Here is a 17,712-nt window from a genome sequence, read left to right on the forward strand (position 1 = left end):
TTTCAATCGGGTACTTGTGGATGAGAATACTGCGTGAGGTCTACTGTTCACAGAACTACTAGTACTATCAGCACTTTGTTTTGCTTGTTTCAGCATTCATTGAATCGCAGACCGAACGTATGGATGTTCTGGATGGAGTGTTGGCCAAATACAATCTGCTTTCCGAATCAGCCGAGCCAGCACCTTCTACTTCAACATCTGGTTAGTAAACAATCCAGTTTTTACTTTCCTTGCTCTATTACCATAGGTAAGGAAAGTATTGCTTTCCGAAAAAAATCTGGTGTTGCGCACTCATACAAATTTCCTTGCCGTTATGAAAATTGATCACCTGACGCTAGTGTTCCCGCGCATCTCAAGTCTACTATTCAAAGATTTGAGCCAGCTGGTGACAGGGCAATAACGCTGGTGACACACATGAGGTCTGCTATTTCTTCATAGTGAATGATTTAATAGAATCAACAATAATTTGCAATTGAATAATCACATTTTCTCGAATTTGAAGCTTATTTTCAATTTTAGGTGAAAATGTTACTGAACATTAATTGTAGAGATTTTCATGATCAATCTACTCCACTTGATTTTTTTTTGTTTCAATTGTATCTGAAGCCTGATAATTGGGAATCTATCTGCATTGATGGGGCGGAGCTCCTGAAATTTTTACAGATATGGGACTTGTGGCATTTGATAGAGCTTATTGATGACTATTTTAGGTATGAATTTGATCAAAATCGCTGGAGCCGTTTCCGAGAAAATCACGAAAAACCCTGTTTTTGACAACATTTTCGCCATTTTAGCCGCCATCTTGAATTGCATTTGATCGAAATTGTTCGTGTCGGATCCTTATTGTGAAAGGGCCTTAAGTTCCAAATTTCAAGTCATTCCGTTAATTGGGAGATGAGATATCGTGTACACAGACGCACATACACTCATACACACACACACGCACACATACAGACCAATACGCAAAAACCAGTTTTTTGGACTCAGGGGACCTTGAAACATATAGAAATTTAACAGTTTTACTGTTATCCCAAGCCGATAGTTCACATAGTTCTCTCCTATGCAGCTGTGTGACGCTGGTAGTCTCTCAAATTGTGCCATTCATACACTATCACCCCAACAAAACAGTAAAAATTGACAATAATCGACAGTAATCGGCTTGAGATAACAGTAAATGTTGCGACATAAATTCCCTATACCATGGGATATCTACTTACGCTATTGTTTCTCTATGGTATTGGTCTGTATGTGCGTCTGTGTACACGATATCTCATCTCCCAATTAATGGAATGACTTGAAATTTGAAACTTAAGGTCCTTACACTATAAGGATCCGACACGAACAATATAATTAGCGAAGTTTTAAAAATCGCTAGCCATGTATTCAGGTTGAGCGCGCCACACCGAGTTCGCTACCGCGGCGGTAGTACGGCGCACTACCACCTACGACCGCCTGCTAGGCGATTCAACAAAAGTTCGCTGAGAGGTAGTACGGCGGACAAAGCGAGCTCAGTGAGGCGCGCTCAACCTGAATACATGGCAGGCGATTCGAAGAGGTAGCGCAGTGCTGAGTGCTGAAGTCACGCCCTCCCCCCACTACTAGACTCACTACTCGGAGACTACCGCTAGCGGACGTTTTTCGGTGTGGCGTGCTCAGCCGAGAAAACTACCACCAGCGGTACAACCTCGGCGGTACTGGCGAGCTTGGTGTGGAGTCCTTAAGGTCCTTACAATATAAGGATCCGACACGAACAATTTCGATCAAATGCAATTCAAGATGGCGGCTAAAATGGAGAGAATGTTGTCAAAAATAGGGGTTTTCGCGATTTTCTCAAAAATGGCTCCAACGATTTTGATTAAATTTATACCTAAAATAGTCATTGATAAGCCCTATCAACTGTCACAAGTCCCATATATGTAAAAATTTCAGGAGCTCCGTCCCATTTATGCAAAGTTGATTTTAGATTCCCAATTATCAGGCTTCAGATACAATTTAAACAAGAAAAAAATCGAATGGAAAAGATTGAGAATCTCTACAATTAATGTTCAGTAACATTTTCACCTAATATTGAGAATAAGCTCGAAGTTCGAGAAAATTAGATTATTCAATTGCAAAGTGTTGGCAACTGTTGATTCTATTAAATCATTCACTATGAAGAGATAGCAGACTCCGTGTGTTTGCAGCGTTATTGTCCTGTTACCAGCTGACTCAGATCTTTGAATAGTAGACTCGAGATGCGCGTGAACACTAGCGTCAGTTGATCAATTAGTGGCAAGGAAAGTTGTGCGAGTGCGCCACACCAGATTTTTGCATTTTCAATCAGTTAAACAATTGAATATTTCAATAATAGTATTAGTCCAAAGCTGCTTACAGACTTACGCGCATTTCATATCTTATGAGCTCGTGCTGTGTTTATTATATCTGTATTTGTACAGGAATAGTAAGATACAGCCGCTTGATATTAAAATTGAAATCCAGTTTTTTCCCTCGAGTTGTCTAACGTTGGAAAGAGACTAATTAAGAGTTGAATTTTAGAGTATAACTCTCTATGGGTCTGAAACATGGACTATTGGTAAGGCTGAGGAAAAGACTAAGGGCCGGTTTCCGAGCTCGGGATTTAGCTAAGCAGTTCTAGACTTTAAACAGCTGCAGTCAGAAATTTGGCTTTCCGAAACGGGGCGTAGTCGTAGTTTTTATGATAATCTTTATTTTATCATTTCTATAATTGGAAACGTTTCCATGATTAAATGAATTATTTCCTAAATAATTCAAAATAGCTGAAACTTCACACCATTTTCTCTTTATTTTATTTTGTCTTCAATTTTCTAGTTTTTCGTAATTTAATTCCACCGTGACTATGACAATGACTGCGACTACGCCCCGTTTCGGATATCCTATTTTCTGACTCCAGCTGTTTAAGTATAGAACTTAGCCAAATCCCGAGATCGGAAACCGGCTCCTAGTTTTTGCATTTCAATTAGTTCAATAATTGAATATTTCAATAATAGTATAGTTACTTATTTACGTGTATACTTGTAGTGATCCCACTGGAAGCCTTTACAGCCGTGGTCTTAATAATTTTAGTCTATTCTATCTAGATGTCAGACGTCCTCTCATAACTCCTTCATGGAATAATAATTCATCCTGAGTAAATGGGTCTTCAAAAATCTCCTGAAGCTCACAGAATTTCTTTTGTCAATATTTGAAGTAGCAGAAGTCTTCGGGGTGATTTACAGCATTTAATTTGGATTTTCGTTCAATAATATTAATTTAATTGTATGTTTAGATGGGAACGCGACTAGGTGTCACCCCGACAACTTGACACCCCGTCAACATGTGCCCTTTTAAAACCGGTTTTGAGGGGACAGTTTGACGTGAGCCGCCCCCTTTCTAAGGAGGTGACAACTCTGACGCGAGGGTGCGAGGTGTCAGGTTGTCGTTTACGGTCATGACAAGTTGGCACCTTCGGTCCAGTAGGTGACAAGTTGTCGGGTGACAACTTGACGGCAATTGTATGTTTTTACGAGGGCACTGGTTGTCGCCTATGGCCAAAATGACCAGGTGTCAGGTTGTCAGGGTGACACCTAGATGGCGACCCGTTAAGATTTGTAATTGGTTGATAATTTTGTTGCAGAAGGAGCCGATGAGGTGGGCACAGACGAGCGCTACCTGATGTCCCTGGTTTCGAAAACCAGTCATGAAGCATTTCACCGCATTTTGAGCGATTTCGCTGTGGTGCCTTCTGTTTTCTCACTCTACAGTTTCGCTGATAAACTGGTAATTATTCTAGCATTAAACTTTTACAATAATTTACAGATTTCACTGTTCAACGTACCTTACAGCATGTTTTTATTTTTTCAAACTTCCCACGACCGGTTCAGGTCAATTAATCAAGACTCTACTGTGATTGAGTCTCGCTCCAAAATCAACATTGGTGTCATGACCTCTATTTGTTTCGGATGGACACGTCAAGTCGTCAGTCCCGGCTGCCTCAAAAGAGGTCGGTAGGTCATGTCAGAGGCCCTGAAATTGATCAGTTACGACCTGAAAACGTTGACACCAGACCTGTGCCAGCCAGGTCACTCGATATTAGTATTATTACCTCTATCTATAGGCCTTAGTTATACAGAATGGTGCAGAGGAAACGCATGTTTTCCGAACTGATAGTACTCGGCGACGGGATGGGGTATTGACCTAGAACAAATGTTGGCAGATGCAATTTCAGTCGCTATGGAGCATTGGAACGTACAACATCGTGTGTTCGCTTTCGAGCAGTTTTTTAGAAACAATGAATGTGTAGTCAAAGTGCAACGTCTTTTCCGTCAATATTCTGATTCGAACCAGTACTTCCAAACGATGCATCCTATCTGAGTACAGTATTTCGATCAGGAACTGTACCTCGACGTTCAACTCTAAAATATTGACGGAAAAGACGTTGCACTCTGATTAAAGATTCATTGTTTCTAAAAAAAAAAATGCTTGACAGCGAACACACGATGCTGTAAGTTCCAACGCTCCATAGCGACTTAAACTGCATAATATGGGTCGTCTGAAAACTATTGATCCAGGTCGATACCCCCTCCCATCGCCGAGTACCAGCGGTTCGAAAAACATGCGTTTCCTCTGCACCACTCTGTACATTGCTTCTCACTTACAGCATTTCTCAATTGCTCGACAGCGAACATACGATGCTGTAAGTTCCAACGCTCCATAGCCACAGAATAGGTACAGAATGGAAACTTGTAATCAAACGCCTATCTAACCAATGCTTTTAACATGACGCAAATACTAGACACGTCACGTGACCTTAGGAAGTTCCAATCCTGGTCTTCTGATTGGCTCGTGGCAGTGAACGAGATCAATTGATCCGGATCATTAAAGTGATCCGAACCTACCATCAATACTATTACAATGCGGCGCTTTCTAACAAGATGGCGTATTTTTGCGTCAGGGTACTTGCCAAGTTTCCATACTGTATGTATACTGTGCCATAGCGACTGAAATTGCATACTATGAGTCGTCTGCCAACATTTGTTCTAGGTCGATACCCCCTCCCATCGCCGAGTACTAGCGGTTCGGAAAACATGCGTTTCCTCTGCACCACTCTTTACTTGAATTATTTATTTTACTTTCCTTGCCCTATTACCATAGGTAAGGAAAGTATTGCTTTCCGAAAAAATTAAGGTACCCCAATTTCTAAATTTCTATACGTTTCAAGGTCCCCTGAGTCCAAAAAATTGGTTTTTGGGTATTGGTCTGTACGTGTGTGTGTGTGTGTGGTGTGTGTGTGTGTGTGTGTGTGTGTGTGTGTGTGTGTGTGTGTGTGTGTATGTGTGTGTGTGTGTGTGTGTATGAGTGTATGTGTGTCTGTGTGTACACGATATCTCATCTCCCAATTAACAGAATGACTTGAAATTTCGAACTTAAGGTCCATACAATATAAGGATCCGACACGAACAATTTCGATCAAGTGCAATTCAAGATTGTGGCTGAAATGGCAAAAATGTTGTCAAAAACAGGGGTTTTGTGTGTGTGTGTGTGTGTGTGTGTGTGTGTGTTGTCACAAAGTAAAATTGTGACGAGAAAATAATAAATAATATTATTGAAAGACGCTCGGCTATCAGCAAAGCTATCTGACCGCGGAGATAAAGAGGGTACCGATGGCGCACCATCTTCCGCGCATCGGGAGGATTCTTACTGCCTCTGGTGGCAGCACATCTCCATCCCCTCCACTTTAGAAGAGTATTTAAACGCCGGACGAGCCCCAGACCACAGCATTCCCCTCCTAACCTTCCTCTCCTGTACAAGCGGCCCGTTGGCTGCCGTACGTCCCTGACCTCCTGTCCTTGTACAGCGGCCCGTTGGCTGCCGTACGTCCCTAACTTTCTATTCTCCCCAGGGCACAGCGGACCGTTGTCTGCCGTCCCTATCCTCTCCTCTCCCCAGGGCACAGCGGACCGTTGTCTGCCGTCCCTATCCTTCAATTTCCCCAGGGCACAGCGGACCGTTGTCTGCAGTCCCTATCCTTCCATTTCCCCAGGGCACAGCGGACCGTTGTCTGCCGTCCCTATCCCTCCATCTCCCCAGGGCACAGCGGACCGTTGTCTGCCGTCCCTATCCTTCAATTTCCCCAGGGTACAGCGGACCGTTGTCTGCCGTCCCTATCCTTCCATTTCCCCAGGGCACAGCAGACCGTTGTCTGCCGTCCCTATCCTTCCATTACCCCAGGGCACAGCGGACCGTTGTCTGCCGTCCCTATCCTTCCATTTCCCCAGGGCACAGCGGACCGTTGTCTGCCGTCCCATCCTTCCATTTCCCCAGGGCACAGCGGACCGTTGTCTGCCGTCCCTATCCTTCCATTTCCCCAGGGCACAGCGGACCGTTGTCTGCCGTCCCTATCCTTCCATTTCCCCAGGGCACAGCGGACCGTTGTCTGCCGTCCCTATCCTTCCATTTCCCCAGGGCACAGCGGACCGTTGTCTGCCGTCCCTATCCTTCCATTTCCCCAGGGCACAGCGGACCGTTGTCTGCCGTCCCTATCCTTCCATCTCCCCAGGGCACAGCGGACCGTCGTCTGCCGTCCCTATCCTTCCATTTCCCCAGGCACAGCGGACCGTTGTCTGCCGTCCCTATCCTTCCATTTCCCCAGGGCACAGCGGACCGTTGTCTGCCGTCCCTATCCTTCCATCTCCCCAGGGCACAGCGGACCGTCGTCTGCCGTCCCTATCCTTCCATTTCCCCAGGGCACAGCGGACCGTTGTCTGCCGTCCCTATCCTTCCATTTCCCCAGGGCACAGCGGACCGTTGTCTGCCGTCCCTAACCTTCTATCGCCCCCAGGGCACAGAGAACCGTTGTCTGCCGTCCCTCCTGTCTATCCTTCCTCTTCCTACTATACTGGAGCGGAACCGAGGCCTTAAGGCCAATACAAAATTACCTCGAAGTGGTGTCATCAGAGAAGAGAGCGACCTTCACGCCGTCAGAAGCACCAGGAGGTGCTGTTCACGCCAGCTGAGGCACAAAGAAGAAGGAAGAGGAACTTCGACTTGCCTCCTTTCCCCGCCCACATTACGACTGAGCGAAGTCATCCAGGAGCAACACCTGGGTATCAATTACCCACCTCTGAAGCTACTCACGGTGTACATGATTGTGTGTGTGTGTGTGTGTGTGTGTGTGTGTGTGAGTGTATGTGCGTCTGTGTACACGATATCTCATCTCCCAATTAACGGAAAGACTTGAAATTTGGAACTTAAGGTCCTTCCCCTATAAGGATCCGACACGAACAATTCCGAACAAATCCAATTTAAGATGGCGGCTGAAATAGCGAAAATGTTGTCAAAAATAGGAGTTTTTTGCGATTTTCTCGAAAACGGCTACAACGATTTTGATCAAATTTATACCTAAAATAGTCATTGATAAGCTCTATCAACTGCCACAAGTCCCATATCTGTAAAAATTTCAGGAGCTCCGCCCCATCAATGCAAAGTTTGGTTTTAGATTCCCAATTATCAGGCTTCAGATACAATTTAAACAAAAAAGTTCAAGTGGAAAAGATTGAGCATAAAAATCTCTACAATCAATGTTCAGTGACATTTTCACCTAAAATTGGAAATAAGCTTGAAATTCGAGAAAATGTGTTTATTCAATAATGCAAACGGTTGGCAACTGTTGATTCTATTAAATCATTCACTATGAAGAGATAGCAGACTTCGTGTGTCTCCAGCGTTATTGTCCTGTCACCAGCTGGCAGATCTTTGAATAATATAGAAGTTCTGTACTTAACGTTTTCAGCTGTGAATAACAAATAGTGAGTAGGTTTTTGATTTTTTATTCAAATTTTTTAAATAAGTGCAATATTTCTAAAGTTTTTAATTTATTGTGATACATTCTGTAATTTATTTAGAGTATAAAATCAACCTTCAAAATTCAAAATTTTAAATCATCATTCTTGGACCGAAAATCAAGTGACGAAGCAGTGTGTGATTACATAACCTTATCTTTTGGACAACATCAACATTTTATCTAAATTTTTGGAGAGAAATAGTACAGGCTCAGCCTAGTTTTTCCTCCAATGTCATAATATTGTATTATGATTATAGTATTTTATACAATAAATGAATAAATAAATAAAATAAAATAATAAAGTAAGTAGACTTGAGATGCGCGTGTACACTAGCGTCAGGTGATAAATCTTCATAACGGCAAGGAAAGTTGTGTGAGTGCGCCACACCAGATTTTTTTTAATTTTGTATTTGAACATATGTTTAATTTGATTTGTTTTGTTGTGACAGCAACCAGCTGAAGGAGCGAGATACTTTGACTGGGATCAGTTGGACTCGTTTGCGTCGACGGTGTTCCGTACACCGGGCAATCTGAACACATGTTGGCAGATGCCTGAGCTGCTGCTCGAGGTGGAGGAGAGGGCCGCCAAACGCCAGCGTATGACCAGGAAACACGAACTGGAACCGGCCAAGAAGATTATGCCCAACAGTGTGAGTAATATTAATGCACAAATCATATACTTAATATGAAAGAGATCTACAGGCCTAGCAGAAATATGCTTTCTCTCCGAATTTTGATAGAATAGTTATTTGTGCAACTAGTGCGCAAAGTGACAGTTTGCTGCACCGAAAGAAACGTTTACGCCCGAGCCGTAGGCGAGGGCGGAATGGTTTCTTGAGTGCAGCAGAGGAACTTTGCGCACGTATTTCATATTAAGTTTTTCCTACAGTTACCATTGAATATGAAAAGTGGGTAATTATGGGTAAAATTGCCTGAATCCATCAAATGTTTTTCTGTGTAATTTTATTATTGATAAAAACCTTAATTTATTGTCAAATTGAATAAAAATGTTGTCCTTGGTTATAATATAATGAATAATAATTAGCGCGTTGTGCTTCGTTGCACCTCTGCTCACTATAGCAGCCACAGCAGTCACTGTTACCAACTTCATTTTGATTTTGCTGCACTGTTGCTCCATATAACCTACTAAGTATTTTGCGTTGCCATGTTGCAAATCTGGAGTGCAGAAAATTTTTTCCCGCACTAGAGCGGAAAAGTGATTCTTTGCGTTCTGTAATCAGTGCAGGAATGGTCACTTTTCAAGGTAACTGTAGGAAAAGAATATTTTGCTTCAATCCATCTTGAGGCCGATTTCACAAAAAAACTATAATTATAGTGAGGTTCACGTTGTATTGACAGTGGAGAAAGATAGGAGAAATGCGTTGTCCATTTTCTTTCTTGCCACTGCCTTCTATAGTTGGTAGCTGATACTGGTATATTTGATGTAATATCAACTATTCATTCTTGTTTAAAATAATAAATTATATTTTACTCTTCAAGAAAATATATATTTCAATCACTAAATAATAATTTTGCATAATAGACATTGAAAGTTTTGTTTATTAATTGTATTTCTACATTGTTAAAAACGATCTAGCAACGTTGCGGGCCTAGAAAAGGATAGCGTCATCTGCTTTGTTGAATGATAGACAAGGATAGCTACACCAATGTTGATCATATACTGACATTATAACGTGTACCTCACTATAGTCAGGACTCCCTATGTAGGAGGAGGAACCTCTATAGTCGAGCCAAAATATGAATATCAAACTTTCATTATTAGAAATTTTGTAAGCATTACTTACGTGGGAGATGGTCGAAAGTTTATATTACCTATATCACTCGGTATAGACAAACTTGATTCACACTTGAAAATGACTTGGAAGTTTGAAACATTTGTGTAAAAAAAAGAATCTTAATTCATTAAGAACTGAGTTGAATTCATTATTTCTTAATTCAATCTCAGTTTATTTATTGATGGAAGATATAAGGTTGAGTGGTAGAAAGGACTTTCTAGTCCTAACTCCGCCTAATAAAGAGTATTTTCATTTTCATATACAGAGCGGCGCAGAGAAACGGGAAATTTTGAAGTTGCCGTTGGTACACCTGTAAGTCTCGTAGGAGTGGGAGGCAGTTGTCATGACGTCAAGTAGTAACGGACATTTAGTTTATTTGGACATTTGGGACTCAGCCCCAAAGTTACTGTATGGTGTGCAGTGTCTCGTCGTGGGGTGATTGGACCTTACTTTTTTGAGGATAAAGTAAAAGTAAATTCGTATGGCTTTTGTTGGTGGGGAGTCCCTTGCGGGAAGGTCCCACCGCCTGAATATATAATTTAAGCCGTCAATGGGCCTTACGACTGTCATACTTCAGCCGGGACCGACAGTTTAACGTGCCCATCCGATAACACGGGTTTTGAGGATAAAAATGGTTCCACTGTAACGGTCACATCTCAACGTTAAGTTTATATGCTGGAGACATTTTTTGCTCCATGGCTTCATGCTTTTCCAGATATTGAAATTCAGCCTGGTTTGAACAGGTTTGAACAGGATGGAGCCACCTCACACACTGCCAATCTGTCAATGGCTGCATTGAGACGTTTGTTTGGGGAGCGCATAATTTCAAGGAACGCTAACGTCACTTGGCCTCCTCGGTCTCCAGTCCTCTCAGTTTGCGACTTCTTTCTATGGGGACATCTAAAGAGCGTTGTGTACCAGACTAATCCAAGAAATTTTATTGACCTCAAGACTCAGATTAGAGAACACATCGCCAACATTGCGTCGCACAATGCTTAGTCTTCAAAATCGATTGAACAAATTGTGTTAGGCGCAATGGACAACACTTGACAGATGTGATTTTTAAAAAGTGGCTTTTAAAATAGTTATTTGTGCAACTAGTGCGCAAAGTAACAGTTTGCTGCACCGAAAGAAATAGGCGAGGGCGGAATGGCTTCTTGAGTGCAGCAGAGGAACTTTGCGCACGTATTTCACATTTAATTTTTCCTACAGTTACCATTGAATATGAGAAGTGGTTGATTGAATGATTATGGGTAAAATGATGGCTGAAATCCATCAAATGTTTGTGTGTGTGTGTGTGTGTGTGTGTGTGTGTGTGTGTGTGTGTGTGTGTGTGATGCTATTAATAGCAACTTTAATTCATTTAAAAATTAATAATCCAATTGAAGTTGAAAATTCTCAGCCAAAGTTCTCATTGTTATTCATTCAAGAATCAGAAAAAATACAGATGGAACAAAAACTTCACATTCAAAATACAGGCCAACAGCTTGTTGGCTGAACCGAGATGCAAGATGGCTGAACATAACAAGATGGCTGAACCGACAAGCGCGCGACCTAGCGGGAAGAATCGTACCTAAGTCTGTTTCATCCAGCTAAAAATTACTGAAACACGATTAAGAAATTTAGACTTTTGCTCAAATTAACGAGAAAAATGCACAAAGTAAACTGAAAAATATTTATAAAAATAAGATAGACAACAGAGAATATTTATTGTAGTATTGTTATGTTTTTTATTATTTTTATTTATATGAATATCGAACAGTAATCATTTAACCTCAAAATTCGAATTTTATAATGTATATTTGCTACTTTTCTCATTTCTTGGAGTTGAAATAATAATTATCAATAGAAAGAACTATTATTTATTATTTAATGATGATAATTCGTAAATGATGATTATTTAATTATGATTTAGATGAACATTATTCTTGTTTTGGATTTCTAGATTGGGATTTTATCATAAATGTAGGGTAGCCATTGAAATGATTCTTATCTAAATCTAACCACAGTCATTTTTACCAACTTCATTTCTGTTTTCGTGCACTAATCCTCCATATAACCCACCAACTATTTTGTGTTGCCATGTTGCAAATCTGGAGTGCAGAAAAAATTTTTCCCGCACTAGAGCGGAAAAGTGAATCTTTGCATTCTGTAATCAGTGCAGGAATCGTCACTTTTCAAGGTAACTGTAGGAAAATGTATTTTTCCACTCTTGACTAACACATTTTCAGCATTAAAAATGTTTTGTAAAATTTTCGTTGGTTTATTATGGTTGTTTCAAAATTTCCCGTTCCTCTGCGCCACACCCTGTACAACTCTACATTAAAATAATCTTAAAAGGGCTCTATGATTTTCAATGTTTATCGGTAACAGAAACGCTACAGGGTGTATAATTTTAGTACTTTGGGAATGATTGATAAAATTTCTAATTGTTGTTGATGCAGGTGGTGAACGAAGATGCGAAGAAAGTGGAGGAGTATCGTGTGTTGAACAAATCTCTGCGCCAATCGTTCAGTGCCAATCGTCAACGACCCGTCGACTTTTTCGAGTTGGTAGTCGATAAGCAGTCGTATCCGACCACTGTCGAAAACATCTTCAACTTCGCCTTCCTCATCCGAGAGGACATGGCTAAACTGAATATCAGTAAGTATTTGTCCTGTCTATCATAAACAAACATAAACTTAATCATAAACAAAGGTTCTCAATTCAATTGAATGGAGAACCTTTGAAAAATGCTAGATGTGTACTTGGGCAGTGAAATTGCAGATGGGAAAATAAATTATGAGATAACAAGAATATTGAAAAGGGAGAAAATTTTTATCAGACAGAAAAGTGAATACATAACCTTATTGTTTGGGACATTTTTATCTACCAAATATTGGGGGAGAATTGAATAATTGCTTTTATTAAAGGCGGAGTTGGGACTCTAGGTCCTCTCTGCCACACAACCCTAGAGAGATTGATTTTTTTTTATTGTTTGATCAAAAGAGATTGATTAATTGATTTGAGTACTTTATTTATTTATAGATTACAATATATACTGGCTTTTACACTTATATACAATAGCTTACAATACAGCAAAGTTTTAGATGAATTTACATAACATAAACTAAGAAAATAATTATTGAGCTGTACAATGATATGAAAAAATCAATTTGGAATAACTATACAAGATAATATTTGATGCATCTACATAAATTCTCTTTACCAAGAGATAGAGAGAGAGAGAGAATTTTAGGCTGAGCCTGTTGTCCTTTGCCAGTCATATTTAATGATTTGAATATCTGTTAATCAATTTATTTATTAGGTTAGCACAAACAAGACAACGATTGGAAAATCGTTAATTTTAATGAATGAACGAATAATTCTATACCATGTTTTCTTAATTGTCAGGTAATGATGGTATGCCCAAAGTGGAACCAGTGGTCGAAGATAGAGAAGAAGGAAGACGGAAGAAAAATGAGCAAGAATCCAACCAGATGATTCTTTCATTGGATCACGAAAAGTGGAAGGTAATGTTCTACTTTTCTTACTATTCAAAGTTTGAAAACCTATTTTATCGTGGATTACTCAAGGTATTAGGATATCTAGAGACAGATTGAAGACACTGAGCTTGTTATTGAAAATGCCATCATCGGTAGGTACTATGATTCACTTAATTACATCGTCAGGTATAAAATACTTTAACTTAGAATCCTTTTTTAGAATTTATAAAAATACTTATAGAAAGGTCCTGAATGCCGCCAAAAAAATTGCCGCTAGTACATTTATAAAAAAATCTACAAATCAAACAAGAGCAAATGGAAACTAGTTAAGACTGAGACAGGAAAGAGTACCGCTCCAACATTAGAAACAAACATAGCCAATGAAACTGGAATTATAAAAGATGGCAAAGAAGCTGCAGATTTACTGAATAATTATTTTATAAATACTCCTCTGAAAATACAACAATCTATCTGTAAATATACTGAAGTAGATGAATTTTTAAAGTTATTTAGTAGTGTTCATCGACAGTCGCGCACTTTCCACTTGAAAGAATTTGATCCAATAAGTAGAACAGAACTCAGAAAGATAATTAAATCATTAAAAAATAAAAAATCCTATGATCACTACAATATTTCAAACTATCTATTAAAGCAAACAGCCGAACATATAATTGAACCTCTGACTTATATCTTTAATGAATCAATGAAAGCCGGTTGTGTACCGTTAAAGTTGAAATATTCTAAGGTAGTCCCCATTTAATATAAGAAAGGTAACCACAAGCTTCCAGAAAATCACAGACCGATTGCCAATCCACCTGTATTTCTAAAGATATTCGAATACGTAGTGCTCCACAGATTAAGAAAGTACTTGAACAATTTAAAACTGCTGTCCCCTAAACAGTTTGGATTCAGGCCCGGCACTTCTACAGGTGATGCGCTTTTTTCTTTTATAAATGAAGTGCTGAATTCTGTGGATGGAGGATCCAGGGTATGTGGCCTGATTGCCGATCTTTCCAAAGCTTTCGATCTTGTAAACATTGAAATTTTATTAAAAAGATGAAATTATATGGCTTTGAAGGCAAGGTTCTCAAGTGGTTCGTATCATACTTTGATGAGAGACATCAGCGGGTGGAAATACAGTCTCACTCTTTTGTGTATCAGTCGGAATGGTTACAGGCGAGGAGTGGGGTCCCTCAGGGATCAGTCCTTGGTCCTTTATATATTAACGACTTGCCACCACACCTTGAGCCAGCACACTGTGTTTTATACGCTGATGATGTAAGTATTTTATTGAAAAGTAACAGTCAGCATGATATGGAATCTGAAAGTAGAAGAGCTCTTCAGAAACTAGAAGAATGGCTGGCCTCAAATATGTTGGTACTAAATTACAATAAGACTATGCAGATTCCATTCAGGACGGCTCGGGAAGCAGTATTGGATGCGAGAGATGGAAACATAGGTTCAGCAAACGAGGCAAAGGTACTTGGAGTAGTGCTGGACTCTGAACTCTCCTGGCGACCTCATTTAGACCAGCTAAAAAGCAAACTAAACTCAGCAGTATTTGTTCTTAGAACCGTGAAGAAATTGCTGGATGCAGGAACGCTTAGAAGTGTTTATTTTGCTGTGTTCCATTCTCTTCTTTCATACGGTGTTATATTTTGGGGCAATTCAACTCAAAAGGCAATACATATATTTAGGATTCAAAAGTGGGCAGTTAGAGTGATGGTGGGTGAATCTATTAGAGCAAGTTGTAGAGATTATTTCAAAGAGTTAAAGATTCTCCCACTATCAGGTGTATATATTTTAGAGGCTCTTTGTTTTATTGATAGGAATAAAGATAGGTTCAATACAGGAGAGTTGTTCCACTCATACAATACCAGATATAGACAAAACCTCAGAGACGACATTCATCGAACTGGTATGTATGAGAGGGGGGTAAAGAGTGCAGGAATTCGACTTTATAATTCATTGCCAACACGCATAAAAGCTCTTACAGGTGAAAAGTTCAGAATTAAGGTGAGGGAGGAGTTGTTGCAGGTTTGTCCTTATTCCAGTGAGGAATTCTTTTTGCATTATAGAATGCAAAGATTGACGACTTAGATTATAATTGACAAATCCTTATACCCCTCATAGGTGGTCAGTGGGATGAAAAAAAAAAGAAATATAAATCATTATGATTTTCACTTTTTCATTTAAAAATCATAAAAATGAAAGAGAACCCTGTTGCAAGAGATAATATTTTTGTAATTTCTTATTCTAATAACCAGCTGACTACTAAATATATCATTTATTAGTTTTTATTTTCTCGTGCAATAGGAACCTGATGGTATAAGATAAGCGAAAATCCATAATGGTTTGGGAATAATGGTGTACTAAACCATAGCATAAGAAGATATCCCATGGTATAGGGCGTTTATGTTCCAAATGTCACTGTTAACTCAAGCTGATAGTCCTAGTAGTTATTTTCTGAGATGCTATGTGACGCTGATAGTCTCTCATACTGTGCCGTTCTTACACTCTCACCCCAACAAAACAGTAATAATAAGTAATTAATTAAGTAGTTAATCGTAAGTAATTGGCTTGAATTAACAAAAAATATGCTTGAAATTTGGAACATGGACGACCATGGATATCTTCTTATGCTATCTTTTCTCTATGACTAAACCTGTTCAAGCTGAAGTATAATATAATATGACCATTTTTAACTTGATTTTGAATTGAAAAAAAGCGCAAAAGTAAAATATGAAGCCGAATTAGAAAAATGTTGTGTTTTGATTGCAGTAAGATAGTATATCCTACTTTGTGATTAATTTCTAACCAATGTACCTAGAATACATAGTACAGAGTGGTGCAGAAGAAAAGCATGTTTTTCGAACCGCTAGTACTCAGAGACGGAAGGAGGTATTGACCTGGAACAACTGTTGAAAGACGGCCAATTTCAGTCGCTATGTAGCGTTGGAACGTACAACATCGTGTGTTTGCTGTCGAACAGTTTTTTTTTAGAAACAATCTATATTCCACATTTTCCGGAGTACGAACTGAACTGGAAAGACCAGGTGGTCTCTTTTTCATCACAGAGCCAGTACTTCTAAACGCTACAACCCATCGGAGTACAGTATTTCGATCAGGCATTGCACCTCGACGTCCTACTCTAAAATATTGACGGAAAAGCGTTGCACTGTAACTACAGATTCATTGTTTCTGAAAACTGCTCGACAGCGAACACGCGATGTTGTACGTTCCAACGCTCCATAGCGACTGAAATGGCATATCATGAGCCGTTTGCCAACATTTGTTCCAGGTCAATACCCCCTTCCGTCACCGTGTACTAGCGCTTCGAAAAACATGCGTTTCCTCTGCACCACTCTGTACATTGCTTCTCACTTACAGCATTTCTCATAAATATAATTAGCAATGGTTCTTATTCAACCAATGTTCATAGTTCAAAGTGAATTTCATTGATCAATATATCTATATCATTTTTATTTAGCGGTGGTGCTTTTTGATTATATCAGATTTTCAACTTGTGATTCCTCAGCAATTGTCTATTGAAAATCATGCCAATAAAACTAATTTTTCTCTGTATTTTTTTCAGAAAATAACCAAGCACTTGGATAATTTGAAATAAATACTTTATGTGATATGAAAATCAATTATCAAATTTTTTAATGATGAAGTCAATTTTGTAATAAGAATTTTTATTGTTTAGTAATAAACTATGTATATTTTTTACACATCTCTTTATTTCAGAGTTACAACAAATCATTATTTTATTTGTTTCCAACTCAATTGGCTATCTTGTGCTATAGAACTTACAGAGATGTGTCTTAGGGTACTAGTAGTTCTGTGAACAGTAGACCTCTCGCAGTTTTCTCATCCACAAGTACCTGATTGAAACTATAGACCTTATGGAAATACAGCAATAGACTGGCTTCTCCACACATCTGTGTAATCACTTGTCAGCTGATTTATGATGAATAATTCTATAGTCTGATTTTTACTCTAAATATTGGCGTATGAAGGAGGCTCCTTTTCCCTTTTATATTATCCTTGAAATGCAAAATTTCCAAAAGCCTTGTATATACGTCGACGCGCAATCAAAAAAGAACATACATGTCAAATTTCATGAAAATCTATTACCGCGTTTCGCCGTAAATGCGCAACATATAAAAATTTAAACATTAAGAGAAATGCCAAACCGTCGACTTGAATCTTAGACCTCACTTTGCTCGGTCAATGATCACATTGGATACGTGTATGCGTAAGTGCACGCTCGGACCTAGCGAAGATGAAATACAAAATCTGGTAAGAAACACTCAAACTTTACTTGCTGGTTACGTTCAGTGTGAGCAGCTACAGACAAATCATAACGTGTTTCAATGGCTTTTCCAGATTTTGTGTTTCGGCTCATGCATGATTTGACGTGCACTTGCACATACACGCATCCAATGTGATCATACCCTAAGGATGGTAACTTGGTACATCATTACTGTATTTCTGCGGTTGTGTGTGAAAATGTAGAAACTCAGACCATTTTGAGCTAGAGTGAAAAACTGGCAGAAATAAATGATAAGAATAGCAACCTGGTACA

General features: G+C 39.4%; 1 protein-coding gene across 1 annotated transcript; it reads left to right on the forward strand.

Annotated features, from left to right (window-relative positions):
• On the forward strand, positions 1-16,975 carry LOC111058082 (EP300-interacting inhibitor of differentiation 3). The gene is made up of 6 exons (XM_039426172.1): positions 1-201; positions 3,635-3,777; positions 8,290-8,490; positions 12,081-12,279; positions 13,030-13,148; positions 16,717-16,975. Exons 1-6 carry the CDS (start codon positions 120-122, stop codon positions 16,747-16,749), a joined length of 777 nt encoding a protein of 258 aa, XP_039282106.1. The 5' UTR covers positions 1-119; the 3' UTR covers positions 16,750-16,975.
• Positions 16,976-17,712: the final 737 nt, after the last annotated feature.

The sequence above is a fragment of the Nilaparvata lugens genome, chromosome 4 (genome assembly GCF_014356525.2).
Source record: "Nilaparvata lugens isolate BPH chromosome 4, ASM1435652v1, whole genome shotgun sequence".
NCBI classification, from domain to species: Eukaryota; Metazoa; Arthropoda; class Insecta; order Hemiptera; family Delphacidae; genus Nilaparvata; species Nilaparvata lugens.